The 23,451-nt window shown below is 35.4% G+C and overlaps 1 protein-coding gene across 1 annotated transcript; it reads right to left on the bottom strand.

Moving 5' to 3' along the window:
* Positions 1-12,912: 12,912 nt before the first annotated feature.
* On the bottom strand, positions 12,913-15,127 carry LOC145284572 (uncharacterized). The gene is made up of 2 exons (XM_080133487.1): positions 14,926-15,127; positions 12,913-13,829 (listed from the first exon to the last, which is right to left on the bottom strand). Exons 1-2 carry the CDS (start codon positions 15,125-15,127, stop codon positions 12,913-12,915), a joined length of 1,119 nt encoding a protein of 372 aa, XP_079989613.1.
* Between the last annotated feature and the right edge of the window lie 8,324 nt (positions 15,128-23,451).

Below are 23,451 nucleotides of genomic sequence, written 5' to 3'. Positions count from 1 at the left end.
AAATATGTATCCATTATAAATGATTTGATATACGCACCTTAAAAAACACAAATACTGGGTGGACAAAAAAGCGTAATTAAATAGTTTATCAAAAATATAATATTTTGATTGCAGAAATGCTCCTCTGCACCAAATTAACGCAGGTTTTATTAACAGGTGCCACATACAAATTAATTATTACTGAACCTTCAACTCACGTATAATGTAACTTTACTGCGTCGTCTTATACACATTTATTCGTTATAATTAAATCTCATGTTACATCGAAGGAGAGGCATCCTCACTACTTCCCAGATCTACAGGTGAAGGAGTTCGTATTTTCCCCGCTACCGTAAAAGTCCTACCACTCTCCCAGTAAAGACGGGGTACATATATAACCGTTACAACTATATTGATATGCATCCTTTAATAACTGAATCAAATACTGATACACAAACGACTATCATTACATTTCACTATTCGAAAATAATGATTTTCCCCCAGTCACATTCGTGGAATTCTCATTGGCTGCCAACGTGAAATTCTATTATTCCGGACCATGCAAATAACAAACATATCCGCTCTTAACAATGATGGCGGCTCAATTGCTACGCATTTTTATTTGTCATTCATAATTTAGTTTAAGGATGCGGCGACTATATTTTACTTATTTTCTTCTTAACAGTCATTGTCTGGTATCCATTGTAAAACATTTGTCTACTGCATTGGACCATGAAACTAACCAGCCCAGCCTTCTACTTTAATCATTGTATTTAATTAAAAAAATTTTGTTGAACCGATTCTCCAAACTTAGGAGATGAAAAATATAAACGATTCTCTGGCGGACGAATAGGAAATTGACCCTCTTCTAAATTACATATTTTTAAAATTTATTCTAATTTATCGAACCGATCACCGATTAACATTTCAGATTATACATTTTCTCATGACTTTTAACGTTGGGTATCAGTTTACAATTATACATTTCCATTAAACTGCACACGTACTTTCTGATAAACGAGAAAAATATTGCGACAAGATTTTCCTCGATTATGGTCACAAAGTACATTTTCAATTAAGTAGAAAGTTACAAGAGAAAACTGATCCCTGACGATCAATATCAGAACATTTTTATTGTTTTTTTAATTTATATATGTTTTCTTAAAGCTAAGTTTGTAATCAATATGTTTTACGTCAGTAAAATATATATGTAAGTTGTGCAATTTAGAGGGAGTGAAAATTCCATAAACGTCCGCTGAATCGCTTACGAAAAGAGTTTTCGTTTCTTTTGGTGGGGGAGTTCATTATATATGAACGTCTTATAACGTGTTTCTATTATTTTTGTTATTGAACACACAACGAATTAAGCGAGGGTCGTAAGTAATCGTAATCGTTCCTTCCGGCAACCACGCATGGGCACCTTTCCCTATTAATTTAAATAGAATAAAACAAGATATAGTTTGATGACGTCTCCATGGAGCAATAGATACTGGGTCCTTGCCGTTTCCTTCAGGATTAACGTTCGCGTCCATCAAACCGATTGTTTTATTTAAATTCTATTTTTTTACTATTTAAACATTTAAACAGGGCTATTTATGTGAATGTTTACGTTTGATTATTTTGTTCTGATTTGTATTTTTTTTTAAATCCACTCTGTTTTTCCCCCATTTTCTAAATTTTCCCTTATATCGTATTGAAACTGTTTTATTTTTTCCTTTATATTTGTTTTTGTTCCTTTTAGGTCTGTTCTTATTTTATTATCAAAATGAAACTACAAATATTCTATTGGTTTTTGGGGTGTATTCATTTTTGCTTATTTTGGGGGTGAGATTTTATTTTTTATCTTTATTTTTTTTCTTGCGGTGATACGTAACATAATTGAAACCAAGCATTGCATAAAGTAATGAAAAAAAATCAAGGATGAAAAAACGAAGGAGTTTCGTTTCATTTCCTTAGGATAGGAGTTCATGTGTCGTTCTTAAATAAATTTGTGCTACTTAATAAAACTTTGAAACGGAGGCCGGTAAGTTACAAGTCAACATTACCACAGCTTGAACACGTAAATAGATGTGTTTTCTTTTTTTTTTAATTCCACCTCATTCCATCGGAGATACGTAATGGGTCTATTTTTCTTTTCAAATGGTTGCTATTTTTTAAAAATATTTTTCCTTCTTTACGGCTGAGGGTTGTTCAATACTCTTACTACACCACCTCTCTCCCACTTTCTTGGCATACCGATAGCCATCAGGAGTTGGGGGTGTCTATTCCAACAGCCGTTTGTACCATGATGAGGTTCGGAGGGTGGGGAGAAGCAGCAGCAGAAACAACAACACTTTACTTTTTTTTCTAGAGGGAGACCCTCGTCCACCGGGCAACGCCGGTGAGCGGTAATACTAGTAAAAATAAATACAACAAATTGCTTTGAAATAAAAAAAGTACATTAGTAAATATGTAAATAAATTCAGAATGTTAAAACATCGCAGCGAACGTTCACATTAACGTAGGCAATGTGCAAATGCAAATGAAGTAATACCAACAAAATAGAAATATAAAATTATAATCAAAGTCTTTAATATTATTCTGTAAAAAAAGATAACAGGAAAACTAATTTTAATTTATAGTTGAAGTATTCAACTTAATCAAGCATTTATGTTTCATGTCAAGGATTTAATTAGTCCTAGCAGTAAAAAAAATATAATTATACTATAATACTTGTATTTTATTAATTTTAGTAAATTGGCAGAAATTATTAAATTAATCTCCACTACAGATAAACTTAATCATCGTAAAGTAGATCAGTGACAGAGCATATATCACTATCTCTACTATTTTATAAGTAATTTTGTTCGTGTGAGTTTCTTTCACATAGATTCCAAAATGGCTGCGCCCATCTTTTGCAAATTTAACAAAAATGTAATTTATGTGACTGGCAGTGTTCTTAGATAATTTACCAGAGAAATACCTCTGATAGGTATGAAAAATCGAGAAAATTCCATCTTAGAAAAAGGTTTGTTATCTTATTGATGAAAATAAAAAAAATACAGGGAATATTTATGGTAAACAGGTGTAACCTTGGCCGGTGTAACATAAAATATTCCACTGGAAAATGTATTTTTTATCAATAAGAGAAGAAAGATGTTTAAGATCGCTAAGGCGAAATATCTGCTTACTTTATATTGTGAGAAAGAAAAAGCACACAGACGCATTTTGATGAACGACATTCATTTATTATTATTTTTATTTTGGCGTATTAGTCCACCGGGAAAATTACTGCTCGTAATATATAATATTCAATAGAGATGTCATTCAATAACAGAAGGTACGCAATTTGCATAAATTAAAATATCATGTTTAAGCTAATTGCACGACTAGGTAAAATATGTCCAGCATTATATATATATATATATATATATATATATATATATATATATATATATATATATATATATATATATATATATATATATATAGTGCGGAAAACAAGTGTTGGACACATCCCATTATTCTTTATTTAACACATTTCTTATGCAGAGAATGACACGAAAATTTAACAAGAAATAGTTACTAATGTAACAATAACAAATAACTTTAGAAATTGGAACGGTTTAATGCAAAACAAAAATTATATAATAAAAACGAGAATAGCCGGAAAAAGTATTTTTTAAAATTATATTGTATTATTATTTTTTTATAAATAATGCTGGAAATTTCCATTCGCATTTTTATTTGCCGACACTATTATACGCTTTAGAAGTTTCTCGAATGTTGTAGACCATACTCTACGTCGTTGGAAAGTATTGGCACACATTAGTCACCAGTAAGCCATCACGCGTGAAGGTTTCCGGGATGAATAAACGTAAAGAACTCTCTCAAGTCGTCCGTGATTATTGCCGAGCACAAGAATGGAATCGGTTATCGGCGTATATCTGCTCAATTCAAACTCCCTGTAAGCATCGGATTCCTTATTAGGAAATGGAAGGTGCATGACTCAACCGTGAACCGTCCGCGCACCGGAGCTCCTCGCAAGATGTCGGATTGTGCGAAAAGTTCAGCAGCAGCCAAGAACCACACGAGGCGAACTTCTGAAAGATTTGGAAGAAGCAGGAATAGTAGTAACGAAACCAATGATTAGAAATGTACTCGCAAGGGTATTACATCGCGTACACCTCGGAAGACACCATTACTAAAAAAAGGGTCATGTTAATGTTCGTCTGGGGTTTGCAAGAGACCACTTATTGAAAACAGATGATTACTGGGAGAATGTGATCTGGTCTGATGAGACGAAAGTTGAACTTTTCGGCCTTAACTCTGTACGTCGAGTATGGAGAAGAGATGGCATACCGCACGATCTCAAGAACACCATCCCCACTCTAAAGTTTGCTGGTGGAAACGTCATGCTCTGTGGATACTTCTATTCAAATGGTACTGCGCCACTTCATATTATAGATGGAAAGATGGATGCAGCCAAATATCGGGAAATTCTTGAAAATAATCTCTTGTTTGCTTCCGATGCGCTAGGTATTGTAAAAAAAATAATGTTCCCTTAAAAGCTAATGACTGCTCAGTCGAGGAAAGGAAGCAATGTGCCCCTACCTTAAGTTGCGAAATAATTGCCCCCTTCCGCGACGTGACAGTCAGTTAACAATTGCTAGCCAGCAAAGCTCATGTATTCAAAGAATAGCTTCTAGCACCAGCCACAAATGCATCTGGAAAAAAACTTGACCACTGAGAAGAATCTCCCTTTAAATAACCAAAAGGTCATGTGATTAAATGTCACCTGACCTGTGGAAAAAAAGCTTAAAAAAGGCAGCGAAGGCAAGACAATCTATTTTATGTTAGTAAGCACGGTAAGTACACACCGCTCTCCCTCTCTTGAGCAATCATTAACCCTCCTTTTATTTTTCACACATTCCCCAGGAAAGAAAAAAAAAAGAAAATTAAGGAAAACAAAAAATATAAGGCATGCACTTACTCAAGGAAGTTAACCTGTTAGTATAATTTTTTGGTTATTTTTTTTGTTGGTTACTAATTATTAAGGAAGAAGGCTAGGTCTAACTCGCCGCCATCTCCAGGGTGCACAACTTGGACAATACCATTTCTGTCTGGCAGGAGGTGGAGACTCGATTCCCACACACTGGAAGTGATACCAGTCATCACATCCGTCGCAACAGATCATGTCCTCATCATCTTGTGAAGAACCGCATATAGGATAAAGCCAAATTACTTCGTTGTCAGTTGTTGATTGAGAAGGAATAACGTTAATCCCATCCTCAGGCCTCTCAACAGATGCAGCTTTGGATCCATCTTGATCCTCTCCACTTAAGGATAATTCAAAGGGGAATAGGGTTTTTAACGACTGAATACGCACCGCATCACCCACCTCTTTTACCCTGGCTGGCCTGACTACCCCATCGTCTCCGCACAACATCTCCAAAATGATCCCAAGAACCCAAAACGGCCGAGGCTTATGTGGGCTCCTCACCAATACCACATCTCCAACCTTTAATCTGTTTTGGAAGGGCACTCTATAACGCCCCTGGGGTTTCTCCCGGAGGCTCAACAGGTACTCATTATACCACAGAGTGGGGAAACTCTCCAGGCACTGGTCCCGAAACTGCATGGTCCTGAGCAGCCTTTCTCGGCTTGGCAAAAGCCTCATCGTTCAGATCTAAAAGCAACCAACTCAGGACTCTTATTAGGCCGCAAAAACATGTTAGGAGTTACTGCCTCTAACGCTTTCTCTGTAGATTCTCGATAAGTCAGAGGGCGGTTATTGATAGCTCTTCGATATGATGGTAAGTAACGAAAAATAATCCATCTCACCTCTACCAACCACCTTGTAAAGACAATTCTTAATTGTCTGGATACTCCTCTCCCAAACACCTCCCACCCAAGGTGAGTAAAGTGGAATGGGGCATAACTTGATAGAACAGGAGCCAAACTTCTGTTGGTAATCATGGTTTAACACCGACCTTTTAAACAATCGACCGCCTCCTACGAAAGTTTTAGCATTATCACTGTAGATGGTAGACAAGATGCCATACAGGTTCATGAACCGCACAAATGGCTGCAGAAAGGCCAACACACTCATGCCAGGTAGCACTTAGATGTGTATAGCACTGACACTGAGACACCTGGAGCTCAATAGATACATTTTCACTTCCTTACCACCTTGCCTAACCCAAAGGTGACCGGTGAAATCCATTCCCGTATGTTTGAAGCGAACTTGCAGTTCAATACGGGATACAGGCAGGTTAGCTACATTGGGTGACAAGATTTTCTGGCATTGTACCTTCAGCACAGTGCGCATGAAGTAAGGGTATTCTTCACTGTCTGTCTGCCTTTTGGCACCCAGTAACCACAACGTCTCAGTTCCGCTAAAGTGGATGCAATCCCTAAGTGATGGCACCTAGCATGCGCATCCATTATGAAAGGTTGGTAATCGGGTGACTCTTTGCCAACAGAATAGGGTGTTTAACCTCCCTGCTAAAGTGGAGAGATCTACCAATTCTGCCACCTGACCTGATGAGACCTTCATCATCAAATAACAAATAAAGGTCCCGCACCAACCCAGGTACCGTCTTGCCCGAGGGATCTAGCAAAAAATCTAGTTCTTCAGCATTAGGGGAGGTCGATTTTGAAACCACGGTTACTTCTACCCAGGGAAAGATGTAAACTAACCTAAAAAGTAAAAGTGCAAAATATTTTTCTCCAAAACTTTACCGTTTTATGAGCAAATGAACTTAAACATCGAAATTATCGTATATTTTGATTTTACACCGGTGTTAAGTGATAGAAGAAATAGGTCAAATTATGACCGGGGTTGAGAAAATCTGAAGCAAATATTTTAAATAATATATATATATTTCTTACTGTCGAGGCATTTTAAGTAAGTTAGCTAATAATGAATTAGAAAAAAAAGGCTAACACTAAAAAATATGTAATTTAATTTACAATGAACTTCACACAAATCTGGTCTATTTTTTTACTGGTGCAATTTTCAATCTTCACCGGAAAAATCAAAACATTCGCTAATTCACATACGTGTTTACTAGTTTGCATTTCATTTTAATATTAACTATCAAGAAACAAAAATATTTTTATAATTCTTATAAAACAATTTTATTATTATTGTTATAATTATTTGTTTATTTTAAAGATATTTTATAATTGTAAAGATATTTTTTCATTTGAAAGTTGTTTATTTTGCGTGCCTCTCGCCGTTAACATCTTGCCGTTAGCAGTTTGATTTGTAATTCAGTAAGTGAATATTTATTATTTTATATTTTATCATATTTGAATTTTTTCTCTCTCAATTTTTTCTTATTTATATAATTCGACAATTTCCGATATTATATACGTTTTTCAGATATTTTTTTTCTAAAATGGTTGGGAAACAAACCAAAATTTCTACTCGCAGTAGAGATACTAATAGATTTGCTGGTCCACCTTCTATGCTTGATAAAACAGAACCCCCCCACATATCGACAAGTCATACAGCACAGTTATTTCCTGGAAAATATACATCCAACCTCAAGTAAATTTGCGCTTTCAAAATTAATAGCCGGTGATATAATTGATATTTGGAAAGCAGTTAATCCACGCTTACCGCTATTAACTGAATTGTATATTGTGAATAAATTGCAAAATATCTGCTTTAAAAAAGTAAAACAGATAAATAGAAAATCTTTGTCATCATCTGCAAAGGACATTTTGATAAAGAAACTCGACACATTGTTTGACATTGCTTCTTGCCGTTGTCAACTGCCAATTTTATCTTGTGAGGACAAAAATGTGAAATGTAAAAAGGGAAATTGTCAGACCAAACACATAATCTGTAATTGCCCCCTCAAACAGAAGGTAAGTTTATTATTCTATTTGTCATTCTTTAAGACAATGTCATACACATTTTAAAGTAAATGAATGTTTATACTTGTATTTTAAGTAAACAAATTAAAAATCTCATACTTTTTCATTTTATGTGAAATTGCATGAAAATTCTGAGTCACATCTCGCATCCAATATGTGTCACATTTGATTTTTCAGGTTCCATTAGAAGACAGAGAATATCTAAAATACCAAAGAAAGAAAATAGGACCTAAGGGACCTTTTCAACTTGGTCCTATAGATAAAGCTTCCATTAAAAAAATATAAAAGGAGTGCAGTGTTAGGAGAAATAGGGAACCAAGTTGGTTCATCTTCTGTTGCCTCAACATCTTATGACCAGAATGTTTCCTCTTCCCAATCAGAGAATAGCGATGGACAAGACGAAAATTTTGAGCCAGACAGATATTGTAAGAGTGATTACAGCCAATTAAAAATTCCACGGTATGCTATTGAACTAATCCGGGGTGATGTTAGTTCAAAATTAGGAGCGAGCCTGACAAATGCCTTCCTTTTGGATTTACATGCTATGGGTCTTCTCAACACAAGTATTAACATTAACAACATCATCCTGGATAAATCAAAAATAGACAGACAAAAAGAAAAAACTAAAGAGCATACCCTTCAAAAGCACAATGAAAAAATTGAAAATCTGGTTTGTATCGGTGTGGATAGTAGGCATGACAAAGACACTTTGTTTTATCAGGAGGTGGTGGAAGCGAATGGAGAAACACAAATAAGGAAAGTTAAGGGACCAGAACGCCATTTGACATTAACAGCGGAAATAGGTTGTGATAAAAAGGGAGGATATCTCACCCATAGAGTTATCCCTAATACTAATGCAACTGGTGTTGTTTTAGCAGAATAAGTTGCAAGTGGTTTAAAAGAATATAAGAGTGAGACTACATTAAAGGCTGTGCTTTTAGACAACACCAATACAAACCGTGGCTGTGAATCTGGGCTTGTCACATCTCTAGAAAAATATTAAACAGGAAGTTACACACTATTGGTTGCTCCCTACATCAGAATGAGCTTCCTTTCAGGGCGTTATTTAAATGGATCGATGGTATAGTCTTAGCAGCATTGAATGTGACCAACCATTTTTGTCCCCATTCCACTACGGATTGGAGGTCATCCTCTAGTGTTTCTGCCATTTCCTTGGATATGTGTTCATTTGTTTTCCCCTCATATCTGTTATAGAGAGTGGTGTCATCGACAAATATACCCATCTCCGAAACAATTTTACAGGGAGGTCGTTTATGAATATCAGGAATAATAGAGGTCCAATACCTCAGGGGTCTATCCTTGGACCTCTATTATTCCTGATATTCATAAACGACCTCCCTGATAAAATTGTTTCGGAGATGGGTATATTTGCCGATGACACCACTCTCTATAACAGATATGAGGGGAAAACAAATGAACACATATCCAAGGAAATGGCAGAAACACTAGAGGATGACCTCCAATCCGTAGTGGAATGGGGACAAAAATGGTTGGTCACATTCAATGTTGCTAAGACTAAGCTTGTTTCCTTCAATAACTACAAGAAACCTTCTCTACCACCAATAGCAATGGCCAAGAACACATTACCTGAAAGCACTTCTTTTAAACTCTTCGGCCTAACGTTTACAGGGAATATGAACTGGAATACATACATTGAGAGCGTTGCCAAGGCTGCTGCAAGGAAGGTTGGCTCCCTCTACCGTGCTAGAAAACTACTTACGCCTGACAGTATCCTATACCTCTATAAGGCAACCATTCGCCCATGTATGGAGTACTGTTGTCCCATCTGGGTTGGTGCATCTGCTTCCTGTCTCTCGCTCCTGGACAGTGTTCAAAAGAGAGTCGCCAACCTGATAGGTCCTGAACTGTCATCTAGGCTTCAGCCTCTGTCCCATCGACGAGATGTTGCATCCCTCTGCCTGTTCTACAAATACTTTAATGGTGAATGCTCTGACGAACTGCAAACACTTGTACCTCCCCGACGTAACTACCCCCGACAAACCCGACAAGCTACTAAGTCTCATCCCCGTCTTTGGAACTCCATTCCGGGATTCTGCTTTCCCAACTGCAACGATATGCAGAAGTTCAAGTGTAATGTCAACAAACATCTTTCTACTCATCTCCCTTCATAATGACCCCGCTAATTAAGTCCCTGATAGTAGCCCCCTGATTCAAAGTGGCACTGTGCCTTGTTTGGGGTGAAAATAGAATTTAAAAAAAAGAAAAAAAAAGCCCGACATCATTTACTGGGCCAATTGGAAAATTGTGTGGTAATAATTACAGTCATTTGCCCCAGGTTGAATTTCCACCAATAAGTAGTCCTTTGGATATCAATTATTCTGTACTGGTAGGCATTGATGATCTGAGTGGCGAACAAAGAATACTTTTGGAATATGCAGTAGGAATTTCACGGGGAAAGGTTGACCCAAAATATGCTGCATGGAGGATTGGGCCTTTAAATCAAGCCAGATGGCTAACTCTAGCAATTCGACTAATGTGTTTATGGACGCGACAAATTTATCGTCAAACACTCTTTGATAAAATGCACACATTGGTTAAATTTATTGTTGAAGTGTATGCAGTTAGTTGGTTTGAAATTAAAAGAGACAATAAATTTCATAACCAGCAACTATACAGTTTCAATATGATTCCGAGAATTAAGCAGCAGCCACAACAAATCCAAACAGTTGCATTTAAAAATATTCAATACAATGCTTTTGCTCTATTGCCAGAAAATATTTTGTATGCAATGGTCAAATCAGATGAAATAGAAGTGAGGGAAGAAGCTATAAAAAAAAAATGTAACCATTAGGTAAGTAAACATTTTTCTATATAAAAATAATGAAATTGTTTACATTGATTTATATGTTCATTTTTAAATGTTTTGGAAATTTCATCATTAGAAAAAATTCAAACAAGTAGAATCCATTTTAAAAGTTAATTGCTTTTTTTTCTTTCAGGAGTGCAAAATTATCTCACAAAAGATTGAAAAAAATTTCAACAATAAATTTCAAAGCTTCACATTGGTGTAATTTAATAAACCTATCTCAAAGTGGAGTCTGTGAGCCTGCTTTTACAGAAGAATTTTCAGATGAGGAACTTCAGGATTCGTCGTTGAGTGGGAGGAAACTAGATTTTCCTGATTTACCTGCACATTCGCAAAGTGTCGAAAGGGCAGTTAAGTTAACTACAGAGCTTCTCAGTTAGTCTATGGATTTGAAAGAAGACACAAGCATATTATTGCAAAAGTTTTATGTCGAGAAATGAGGCCTTCTTTTGATTCAAAAGTATCTTATGTGGAACAGTATGAAATGATGCAACAATAATCATTGCTAACATTTGTGTGTGGTTTGACATATTTTTTATTAATCTGTTTAAAAATTAGTGTATAGATTTGAACCTAAGATTACCTATGATGAATATAGGTATTAGAGCAGTTTTAATTAACAATTGTAGTTTTTTAAAAATTGATTCACTTATAAATTCCAAGCACATTTCATTCGATTCCTTCAATAATAATTATGACCTTTCACATTTTTATTTTAATTTTATGTTTTTATGGAAATCGTTCCAGACAAGGCATGAAGCCACTTTATGTAAGAATCTAAAAAATAATATTTTAAGGTCAAAATCTTGCTAATAATATGCATAAGATGGAAAAGATTCTGACCTAGAATTACTTTTTATGACTTGCATCCTCAGTTTATGTTGTCAACTGAAGATTATATGCAGCCAGGGGGGGAGATTCACTTTTTAATATTAATGTTAATATATTTCTTTCCTTTTTACTAAAATGATTAATCTAATGAATTTGTTTGGACTGAAATTGTAAAATATTTATAAAATTGTCTAAAAAGCAACGATTTATTCAGCGCGTCTAATGAGACGATATTTAAAGTTAAATGCTCATCCAATCATGAAAGATGGCAAGCATTTTTTTTATATTAGTACTCACCATACCAACACACAACTTTCCCTGTGTAGAAGTTTTTGATTTTCTAGAAAAAGTTAAAAATCGACCTCCCCTACTCAGCATATACCTGGCGTTGCATCGTCCGCATAAGCAAAACTGCTGCCAGTTTTTCACTGTCGACTTCTAACCGACGCAAGCGATTGATAAATTTCAGGACTAAGGAAGTCACTCTTAAGAGATTATTAAATGAAGAGAACTTTTCAGGGGCAGAAAAGTAGGTGGTTCCTCTCCATGGAGGATCGGAGCATTCCAAGACGCACGAGCTATACTTTGGCTGCGTTTGTTGAGGCACGGCAAGTCTTGAGTAGCCCAAGGAATGGTGTCGCCACTCAACCAACCTGGACCCTAGCACTAGAATTGGAAGCAGGTTTTAAACCTTTCTAGCGTCATTCCTCTTGTGATCAAATCAGCGGGGTTCTCTGCCGTTGGAATGTACCGAAATGAGTGATACAAGCTGAGAGTGGCTTCTAATTCAACGCTCATCTGCTGGATATCTTTAGCCTATTTCGGGCAAACAGGTTCTTGCTCGCGATGGTCCCCGAGATAAGCCAAGAGAGGACCACTTGAGAATCTGTGGTCACATGAATTTCAGAAGGAGTGAATCCTCCAAAGTTACTTAGAATCGTAGGCAGGCTTTTTATGGCCAGGAATACAGCAATGGGCTCCAGAGTAGGAAGTGTTTTCTTTTTCAAAGGAGGCACCCTAGCTTTGGCAAATACCAAACAAGACCGACACTTCTGAACCACATATGCCGCGAACCCATAGGCTTCCGCTGAGGCGTCACAAAATACGAAGAGCTCGCCAGGTTCACTCTCACTGCGTGCCTTACGGGGAAAGGAAATGGTCCCCAATCCAGAAAGATCTGAAGAAAGTTTCTTCCATAAGGAAAAAAAAAATTCAGGTTGAACCAGCACATCCCACCCTAATCCTTTCTCCCAAAGCCTGCTTAGCAGAATTCGACCTCGCAATGAAACGGGCAAGCACAACGATAAAGCATCATAGACTCTTGCGGTCTCCCCGAGAATTTGTCTTTTAGTAGAAACATCAGGGTTGCACTCAACTGCAGCCAATCAAAGGGTGTCGGAGAGAAGACAGTACCGATAACCAAGTACCTTTTCCCAACCACTGCCATGGACACTCAGTGTACCATGCTCCCCCATCTTGCTTCGAATTCCTACATGGTCAGAATTGTATGACTGTAGTTCGAAGCCTCCTTGATGTAACCGCTCCCGAGAGAGAGTGCATAATCCACACATCTCCTCTGGACTATAACTAGACATGATGAGATTATCCACATAAAAACGATTTTCCATAATTAATGTGAAGTTATCCATAGGAAAATTTGCAGCATGATACCGGAGAACATAGTTTAAAATAAATGGACTGGAAGCAAAACCAAAAATGATTGTGTTGTACCTAAAACGACGTAGTTCGCCGTCCTTTAAAAAAAAACAGAACCGGTTCTTATCCGATTCCAGCTTGAGGCGGATCATCAAAAAGGCCTTCTTGATGTCTGCCAACAGAACATGATTATTGAAGCGGAAAGTGAGTAGCAAATCCAATAGGTCAGTTGTTAAGTTTACTCCCTGGTAAGTAGCTTCATTCAAAGATGGAGAATCCCCAACTTTGAGGCTGCAGTTGAATACTGGCCGAATTTTGGTGGTCGTAGTTGGGTCTGATTTCACAACTGGTATATGCAGAATCCAAATAAATTCGTTAAATCTCTGTGGTGGCACAAAAACCTCCTCTATTATACCCTCCCGTTCTTGCTGCTGAAAAACCTGCAGATATTCCTGGTAAAGATGTTTCCTCTCCAGGTTTCGCGCTACATGTTCTAATATGCGCAAGGCGACAGCATGGTTGGATGGGACACGCGATATTTTTTCTTCCTCCCAGGGCAACTGGAAATAATACTTGTTATCTTTAAACAGGGTAAATTGTTGGAGGAGAACAATGTTCCGCTGATCATAATCTGTTAATCCTTGTTCTGTTATTCCCAGTTATTCCACCCCGAACATTTTCTCCAACACAGTTTGCACGTCACTGTCGGGAAAAAAACACTAAGTGGATCCTCGTACTTGCTCTGCGACTCCAGCACGAAACAAAGGTGAGCGGGGTTGACTTCAGCCGTTGATGCTAGAACAGAGTTGAATGTAAGGCTCTCTGGTTCGCATCCAGAGAATGGTCTAAATCAAGTAACTGCTCCACCTCACCAAAGGGAACCAGTCCTGTTGGAGTAATAAAGGCTCGTCCATCCAAACAAGGAACCAGTTGGAGAGTTCCCAAGCTTTGAATAAAATCCAATCCAATTATTCCATGAATTGGAATGAAGTTTGTGTCTCTCACAAATCTACCCGCTAGGGGGAAATTATGACGTTGGAACCCATCTAAAAGAGTGTCTAACTCCTCAATGTGCACAGATATTTCCAGATCCTCCTGTACTAGTACAGGAAGAGAATATGGAGAATGAGATCCAATACTCACCTCCAATTTTACTTCCCTAAAGTGCCTATTACAGTCTCCAAGTATGGTAGTCAATTTAAGTTCGCAATCCAGTCCAATGGACGCTAAAGGACCAAGGGGTTCTAACACCTTACCTAACAGATAAGTCCGGCCACTGCCAGTGTCCAACAAACAGTTAGCGGAAACCTGGCTGCCATCCTTGCCAAAGGTTACACACAAAACAGGGGGGAGGCATGAGAAGTTTCCACCTGGAGTGCGACAAGTGGAGTTAGCCTGAAGTGAAGAATCCCTTCGAGAGGGACCAGGCTTTGGCCTTGAAACATCTCCCAATGACCCCCGACCAGTATTAAGGGTGGAGCCAGGGAGCTCGTCTCCCTTGATGAGAAGACGTTTAACCGCTTCCCTAGTAACCTGCAAAATGGACGACAAGGTGGCGATTCTCTTCCCAGAAATTTGAATCAGCTCCCCTCGGACCTCTCTGGGGAATTTGGAAACGAGAATCTTTGCCATAAGTCGAGCCCCCGAAGAATGGTCCTTAGAGAACGAACAGCCAAATTAACCTTCCAGCTCCGCCAGAAGAGAGCCTGCTTTGGTAATGAAGTTCGTCAGAGTGATTTAACCTCTATCTCGTTTATAGGTGAAGTCCAAAATGTCTTGGAATATGTGGTCTATTATTTCATCCTGATCGAGGTATTCGCTCTTCAGGACAGAAAGGGCCACTTCATAATTTCTATTGCAAATAGTTATATGATTGATGAGCAACAAAGGTTGACCGGATAGCGAACATTTCAGGAAATTCAGTCTTTCAGCATCGTTAGCCATGCCGGCCACACAATTTTCAAATCAAGATAGGAAATTTCTGAAACTCATGGGGTTGGATTGCATCATACACCCATCAAAGGTAGGCGCAGTAATCTGAAGCTGAGGCAGCTTCACGATAAAACAAGACGCACCTCTTTCAATTCCAGGGAAACATGGAGCAGAACTTATGGACTCAGACGTAGTATGGAGGAACTTTAATTCGAGCTGCTCAAGTCCCCTTCTGAATCTCAGGATACGTGCCAGAGATTCTCTCTCAATTTTAACCCAGTCCACCTCCTCCTCCTCCTCCTCCTCCTCCTCAGAAAACAGCGTAATCTTGCCAACCCAAATGTCAACTTCAGTCAAATATTCGGTAACAAATTTCTGCAATACAGCAAATGATTTACTGGAAAGTTCATCTTCCAAGTGAGCCATCTCCAGAATAGTTCTGATTTTGGTCCATAGAAGAGAAATTATTTTCTATAAATCTGTCTTGCTTCTATCCATGTTAGTAAAGGATTCTTTCGCAAAATGTGAAAAACATTATTTTTCCCTTAAAATCCAATGACTGCTCAGTCGAGGAAAGGAAGCAATGTGCACCTACCTTAAGTTGCGAAAGAATTGCCCCTTCCGCGACGTGACAGTCAGTTAACAATTGCTAGCCAGCAAAACTTAGGTAATGAAAGAATAGCTTCTGGCACCAGCCACAAATGCATCTGGAAAAAAACTTGACCACTGAGAAGAATCTCCCTTTAAATAACCAAAAGGTCATGTGATTAAATGTCACCTGACCTGTGGAAAAAAGCTTAAAAAAGGCAGCGAAGGCAAGACAATCTATTTTATGTTAGTAAGCACGGTAAGTACACACCGCTCTCCCTCTCTTGAGCAACCATTAACCCCCCCCCCCTTTTATTTTTCACAGTATGCGACAGGGATGGATCTTTCAACAAAATAATAATCCTAAACGTACTGCTAAAATAACCTCCGATTGGTTTGTACAGAACAAAATAAATGTCCTTAAGTGGTCCAGTCAGTCCCCAGATAAAATTCTATAGAAAATCTATGTAGACAGCTCAAAATCATGGTCCACCTGCGAGATGCACGTAATATTCAGGATTTCAAGAAAGTATTTGTTAAAGAGTGGGCCAAAATCTCGTTTGAACGTTGTCACAAATTAGTTTCGTCGTATAGAAAATGTCTCGAAGCTGTAATAGCCAATAAGGGGTTTTCAACTAAATATTAGATGAAATTGTGTTAGTGTGTCCAATACGTTTTCTCCGGCTATTCTCGTTTTTATTATATAATTTTTGTTATGCATTAAAAGGTTCAAATTTCTAAAGTTATTTGTTATCGTAAAATTAGTAACTATTTCTTGTTAAATTTTCGTGTCATTCGCTGCATGAAAAATGTGTTAAATAAAGAATAATGGGATGTGTCCAAAACTTATTTTCCCCACTGCATATATATATATATATATATATATATATATATATATATATATATATATATATATATATATATATATATATATATATATATATATATACATATATATACATATACAGATATATATACATACATATACATATATATACATACATATACATATATATACATATACATATATATATACATATATATATGCATATATATACATATATATACATATATATACATATATATACGTATACATATATATACATATGTATACGTATACATATATATACATATATATATACATATATATACGTATACATATATATACATATATATATAAATATATATATAAATATATATACAAAATAAATGCATAAATATATATAAATATAAATATATATATACATATATATGCATATATATATATATATATATATATATATATATATATATATATATATATATATATATATATATATATGCGATGTTGTGTTTTAATAGATGTGGCGAAACAAAAGGTACTTTTAGGAAGGCAGCAACCAGTAAAAGAGTAATATAATGTCGAAAAATTCCTGTGCTCGAGTTTGTAGTAGCTGAACGCTTGTGTGGTTCTTACCAGTTTATGCGAATAACAAAAAGTATCCTTAACAGAAATTGTCCATTGACGATGGAAGGGTAAAATGACCATGAACAATTTTCGTCAGTGTATGAAACAAGCCTAAGTCTTTGCTATTAACTTTGGAGCAAATTCTATCATTTGCTATCCGGACAATATAAACCATGTACTTTCTCTTCTAACTGAGAAGAAATATGCGACATACATTACGTACGTTATGTTGCCAAGCTTATCGAAAACCTTTATTCAAGTAAAGAAACTGGCTCATACGGCATTCCATACATATTGCCCCAAAAGCTTCAACCGCAGATAGCTCCAATAATTACAAATTTGTTTAATCATTTTCTTAAGTTGAAATGCTTCCCGACACCTTCGAAAACATCATCAGTATCCAATGTATGTAAACATTCTTTAGTACAAATCAACAGTCTCCTGTGCCCCATGAGTAAGTTGCTGGAATCTGCGAGAAAGGAAGATATATACTACATCAGCAAATATAACATTATCAGTGGATGTAGTATGGTCTCCATTCTGCGAGATATACAGCAGGTGCACTAACACAGGATTAGTGAATCTATCGACAGTGTCGCTGTTTCTAGAGGAATAGCTCTTAACATATCAAAAGCTTTTGATAGAATGTGACATAAACTCTTGTTCACTGATCCCCAGCAATGGAATTGCTGGAAATGTCATCGTAATCATTAAATCCTTTCTCTCTGATAGGCGTATAAGAGTATTCGTTGATGGGAAGAAATCAGAAACGAATGGTATTAACGCTACGTTCTGATCCCATTATTCTGCCTGATCTTTTTCAATTATCCCATTTTGAGATCATTCGTAGACATTTATGCAGACGAACGCACAGTCCATGTCAACAATTCAAAGGTCAGCAATGACCAAGCTCTTTCGTATTATCCATCTTTTGATCTTGGCCATGTGTTGCAATAGGGAAAAGTTGTCTGGTTAATTTTAATGCATCTAAAACTAAGTCACTCTCATTTCCTCTTAATCGATGACCTTACTACTATCAAATATTGAACGGCTTTCGTATTGGGGAAGCTCCATGTCTTACAAGCTACCAAGACTGATCTTCACGCCTGATCTGAAAGGAAACATAAAAAAATACTTTGCCAAGATCGCTGGTAAAATGGCTGGATCATTCTACCGTTCCAGTAGGTATCGCATTGCCGATGCATTTCTCTATCTATAAGCGCCAGGTACGCCGTAAAATGGAGTAATCCTACCACATCTCTGCAGGAACTGACCGGTGCGCCTTATCCGGATTTAAAAGAGTACAAAATCGGCTTCGAAATCTACTAGTTAATGCCGTTTTCTATTTCCTGCAACCTCTTCTCCACTGAAGAGATGTTGCAAGCCTGCCTCTGCTTAATTGGTGTTTTCATGGCAACGAGGATTAAATACCTATATATAATAACCCTGCCAAACTTCCACAAAAATACCGACGAGCTAAAACAACTATATACAGTTATCCCACTCTCTATCTGTGCCTTAATGTCAACGCAGATTCTATGACCAAAGCATATTTCTCAGAAATGTCCTTCTGTGGAAGACTGTTCGACTGACTTGCTTCCCGGTTGAATATTACATTATATCTTTCAAATCCAATGTAAAGACATTCTTGGTAAGCTCTCCCAAGGTATAATCAAATTCTAACCAATGTTCCCGATTAACGATTACACACTACTACATTACATTCATTAATCCTTATCCGCGAGCGGATATAGGACCATGAGAATGTGTGACTACGAAGAAAAAAAGCAATAAACGCACCATCATGTGTCCAGTCTGCAGAAACTATTGGTACATTAACTATGTATTGCGGCCGATTTTGAATTTACAATTCCATTCAGTTCTTTTCTTAATCGACTGTGGTTTTAAATAAGATGTTTATTTCCAATAGTGGTTTTCTGACTGGATTCAAATCTCTCTTTCGGCAATAATTATCACGCTACGTACTGATATCTGTTGAGATATGAAATAGTCGTGCCTGTATTTATAAAAAATAATTGTTGATATATATATATATATATATATATATATATATATATATAATGTGGTTATATGTGCATATGGGTGTGTGTGTGTTGAAGGCGTCCCACCATTGGAATGGACATTCTGATTACGTCACTTCCTCTGGTGACGTAACTTCCAGTATCGAGTACAGGTGTCCGGCACTAAGAGGTTGGCACGTGCCAAGGAGGTCGTGTGCTAACGCTCCCTGTTAGGGTGGTATTGCTCAACCTGCTTTTGCCTCTAATATATGTGAATACATGTTCGTTCCTAAAAGTCCTGCGTTCCTTCGTTTTATTATTATTTAACCCAATAACTATATATATATATATATATATATATATATATATATATATATATATATATATAGCGTGTAAGCAGGTAATGAAATAAATCCAATAAAGTGCTCGATCGTTGATGTTAGAGCTGAAAATACAATATTTATTACGACACTATATATACATATTTCAAAGTCGTACCATTGGTTTCATTACGCCGAATCAACCATTAGGGGTAGAAAAAGTCAGCGTAAATTCATCAGCAAAAATTGAAATTGTTTACTTACTTCGCATTGTTTTCAGTTTTTCAATTGTCGCTGATGAATTTACGCTGACTGTTTCCAACCTCTTATGGTTGATATGGCGTAATGCAACCAATGGTATGACTTTGAAATATGTATATAGAGTAATACATATTGTATATATATATATATATATATATATATATATATATATATTTAATATATATAATATATAAAGCTGAACGCATGTGTGTATCTGGCCATGAACAGGCTCCTATTATAGAAAACTGATCACATATAATGATAGAAGGTATATTGAGGCACAGGAATGGCAATGTTTGATCTAGCATAATGATGATTCATTAAAATTGTTGGGTCTGCGAACGCGTTTGATCAACAAAGTATGGAAATAAGCAATTTAAAAATAAAAAAAACGTTTAAAAGTGTTTTTGATATAGATGTACATAGTAATACTTTGATAAGTATGTTTTAACTTAAATAGGGATGTTATAATAAAATTGTGGGATCTACGTTCACGCCTGGGTCCATAAATGGAAATAGGCACAAACTTTAATAAAGACTTTTCATATCTATCTGCGTAAGTATACTTTGATAATTATGTTTCAGTTTGAAGAAATATTGTATAATAAAATTATCGGGTATTCGTTCGCGCCTGACCTCCATAGAATGGAAATATGTCACAAAGTTTAACAGGGTTTTTTTTTTAATATAGATCCACAAAATATTGTGATTAGTGGTACAGTATGAACAGGTATGGTATAATAAATTATGGAGTGTATCTATTTTATTTTTACTTTCATCATATTTTGCTTTTGTTTTGATACCCCCAAATTCGAAGCTATCTCTTTACAACCTATTATAGTTTCATAAATCATCATTTCTGTAGGGTTTTTTTGACCAATCATCGACGGGTACTTTTGCTAATATATATATATATATATATATATATATATATATATATATATATATATATATGTATATATATATGTATATATATATATATATATATATATATATATATATATATATATATATATATATATATATTCCGAAAATTTCTGGCCTTGGTGGAGGGGAGATTAAAACTTACCAATATGATTTTAAATGATCTGAAATAACAGCGAGGGAATACTTGATTCAAAACTTCCATTATATTAGTAAATATTTCTTAATAATATTATATATATATATATATATATATATATATATATATATATATCTAATGCATATCAACTAGTAATAGTTATCATATGTTATATCTCCTCTATTTGGTTTTCATACATAAAGTAATTTTCACAACGTTTATTTAATATTAGAAATATTAATAATCATAAACTATTTCCAAAGAGGTTTTTTTTACATTTTTATTTTCTTACATAAAGTAAATTTAACAGGTTATAAAGAGTATTTGATACTGGAGATATTCATCATCGTACCCTATTTGCAGTCTTACTCTGATTACTTGAAATTATATTAGTAAAGTTTAATCTCCCTTTATGAAGGCCAGATATTTTAGAGGGGAATATATGATTATTACTAATTTACGAGCAACATTAGTAAACCAAATGACTATGATATAAGCAATCTATGACTGTAAAATAAGGTATGTACATATTACAAAGAATTGACAAAAATTAAGAATAAATAGACGTTTCCCTTAATGTGCCATAAAAAGAGCGGAGATTACATTAACTATTACCTGAATTAACTAAAGTCTGTTAAAAAAACCTTAGTGTGTAAAAAAACTAATTCTCCGCTTTATGTGTGAATTTAAGGAAAAATGCCACATATTGCATTACATACCTATAACGAGTCTTTATTTGCTAACTTTTGACCAACAGTTGCTGAGATTTTAAACTTATAAAATGCCAAAAAATGTGTATGCCTATGGATGGATGGATATATATATATATATATATATATATATATATATATATATATATATATATATATATATATATATATATATAAATTGATGGCAAAATTGAATATTGGAATGTTCTTATATCTTTGGTTCTAACTATATACAAATTTAAAGGTTTTATGAAGATTATAATATTTTTCCATGGTTTATATTTATGGCAATTGTTAAAAAGGAACATATATTTTCAAAATATTCAAATATGCTCAAATTTGCATGCATCTGTATATATATATATATATATATATATATATATATATATATATATATATGTATATATTTATATATGTATATATATATATATATATATATATATAATGCCCCGGCTGTCCAGCTTCAGTTTTGTTGCTTTGGGATGAAGTACACTTTTCTTTTTTTTTTGCTTGGTTGTCTCCTCTACCACCTTACCATGATACTAATATCTATATATATATATATATATATATATATATATATATATATATATATATATATATATATATATATATTGTGTGTGTATCAGAACAATACCCCTGTTCAGGACTGTGGTTAAACCAACGTAGAGAAAGTCCATCTCGCGATTTGGAACAAAAAATTGTATGACGCCTAATCATTTGGAATCTTTATTAAGGACGTAATAAAAATTGATGTTAACGCTAACATTGTTTGCATGCCGTAATCTTTAAGAACACAGTTTTATCCGAGGTATATGTACTTTCCGATTAAATTGCTTAGGTCGCGACACCACATTATTATCGAAAAGACTTATATCTTTTTATAGACTATAACATTAGTTGCTTTAAGGATAGTAAGAAGTAAATCTTTTTATATGACCTTATATTGTCCTCCTATGTTAATGTTATTTTTATTCCTATGTTTTCACAATAATAGGTCACGCTATATTATTGCATCTTTTCCTATTTCTTTTTTTTATATTTTCGGTCTCTTACAAGTTTCTCCCAATTTTGTTCGTGTTCCTTCAGCAGACTTGAGGCCATTATTGGATGCTGGATCGATTTCAAGAAAGGAAACAAACTTCGTTTCCATACCCATAGCTTAATCAGTAATAAATAAATTCCGAACGCATATTATTTGATGCAGTAAAGCCAGTTTTATTTTTTGCTGAAAACATTTTTTATTTCATTTTTTTCGAGACTTTGGACAATTTATACTATGCTTTTTTAGCTACATAATAAATAGAATTTTCTAGGTGTTACAAAGTCCTGATGTTATCCGGGAATAAATTAAAAGTAGATTCCATGAGCAAAGCTTCTTTCTTAGAACCGCACGCCAGTGGAACTCTCTGCCGCTTGCCTGTTTCCCACCTGACTACAACTTGGACGTCTTCAAGTCCAACATAAACACACTTCTGAAAACCTCCCCCTTAAGTAGGACACTCTATCAACACACCCAATACTAATGATTACTACAATACTATCTCATTGGTTACTGTACACGCAATAACCCTTATCCCTGAGTGGCCTTCGGGCTTTAATAAGTGGTGGCCCCCATGTAAAAAAATAAATAAATAAAATACATCAAGAATATTTTTTCACGCGGAAAATATAAGCATTTGTGTTTGTCAGCCAACAAAGCAGTAACTCTAAAATTATATCTTAAAAATAATTATGTTTTTCTATAACAATATTATATCTCCTGAAATCGAAATCTAATATCCAACAAATTACAACAATCATAAAAAATATATAGGACGCTAGATTGTGAGCAGTAATTGCTGGTATGCTTACTTTTTCTTTCGTATCAACTTCGGAATATTACAAAATGTTCATCTTTACTTACAATTATTTAATATTAAAGGA

The sequence above is a fragment of the Euprymna scolopes genome, chromosome 9, assembly GCF_053919585.1.
Source record: "Euprymna scolopes isolate OS-2025 chromosome 9, ASM5391958v1, whole genome shotgun sequence".
NCBI lineage: Eukaryota > Metazoa > Mollusca > Cephalopoda > Sepiida > Sepiolidae > Euprymna > Euprymna scolopes.
The sequence above is the reverse complement of the archived record's forward strand: the minus strand, read 5'-3'. Positions and strand labels throughout refer to the sequence as shown.

Excerpts from the sequence above, each read along its gene's own strand:
- LOC145284572 (XM_080133487.1), bottom strand. The coding sequence starts at position 15,127 with ATGGCTAACGATGCTGAAAGACTGAATTTCCTGAAATGTTCGCTATCC. Across the intron at positions 13,830-14,925 it reads CACCTATAAACGAGATAGAG|AACAAGGATTAACAGATTAT; the intron begins GTTAAATCACTC and ends TGGGAATAACAG.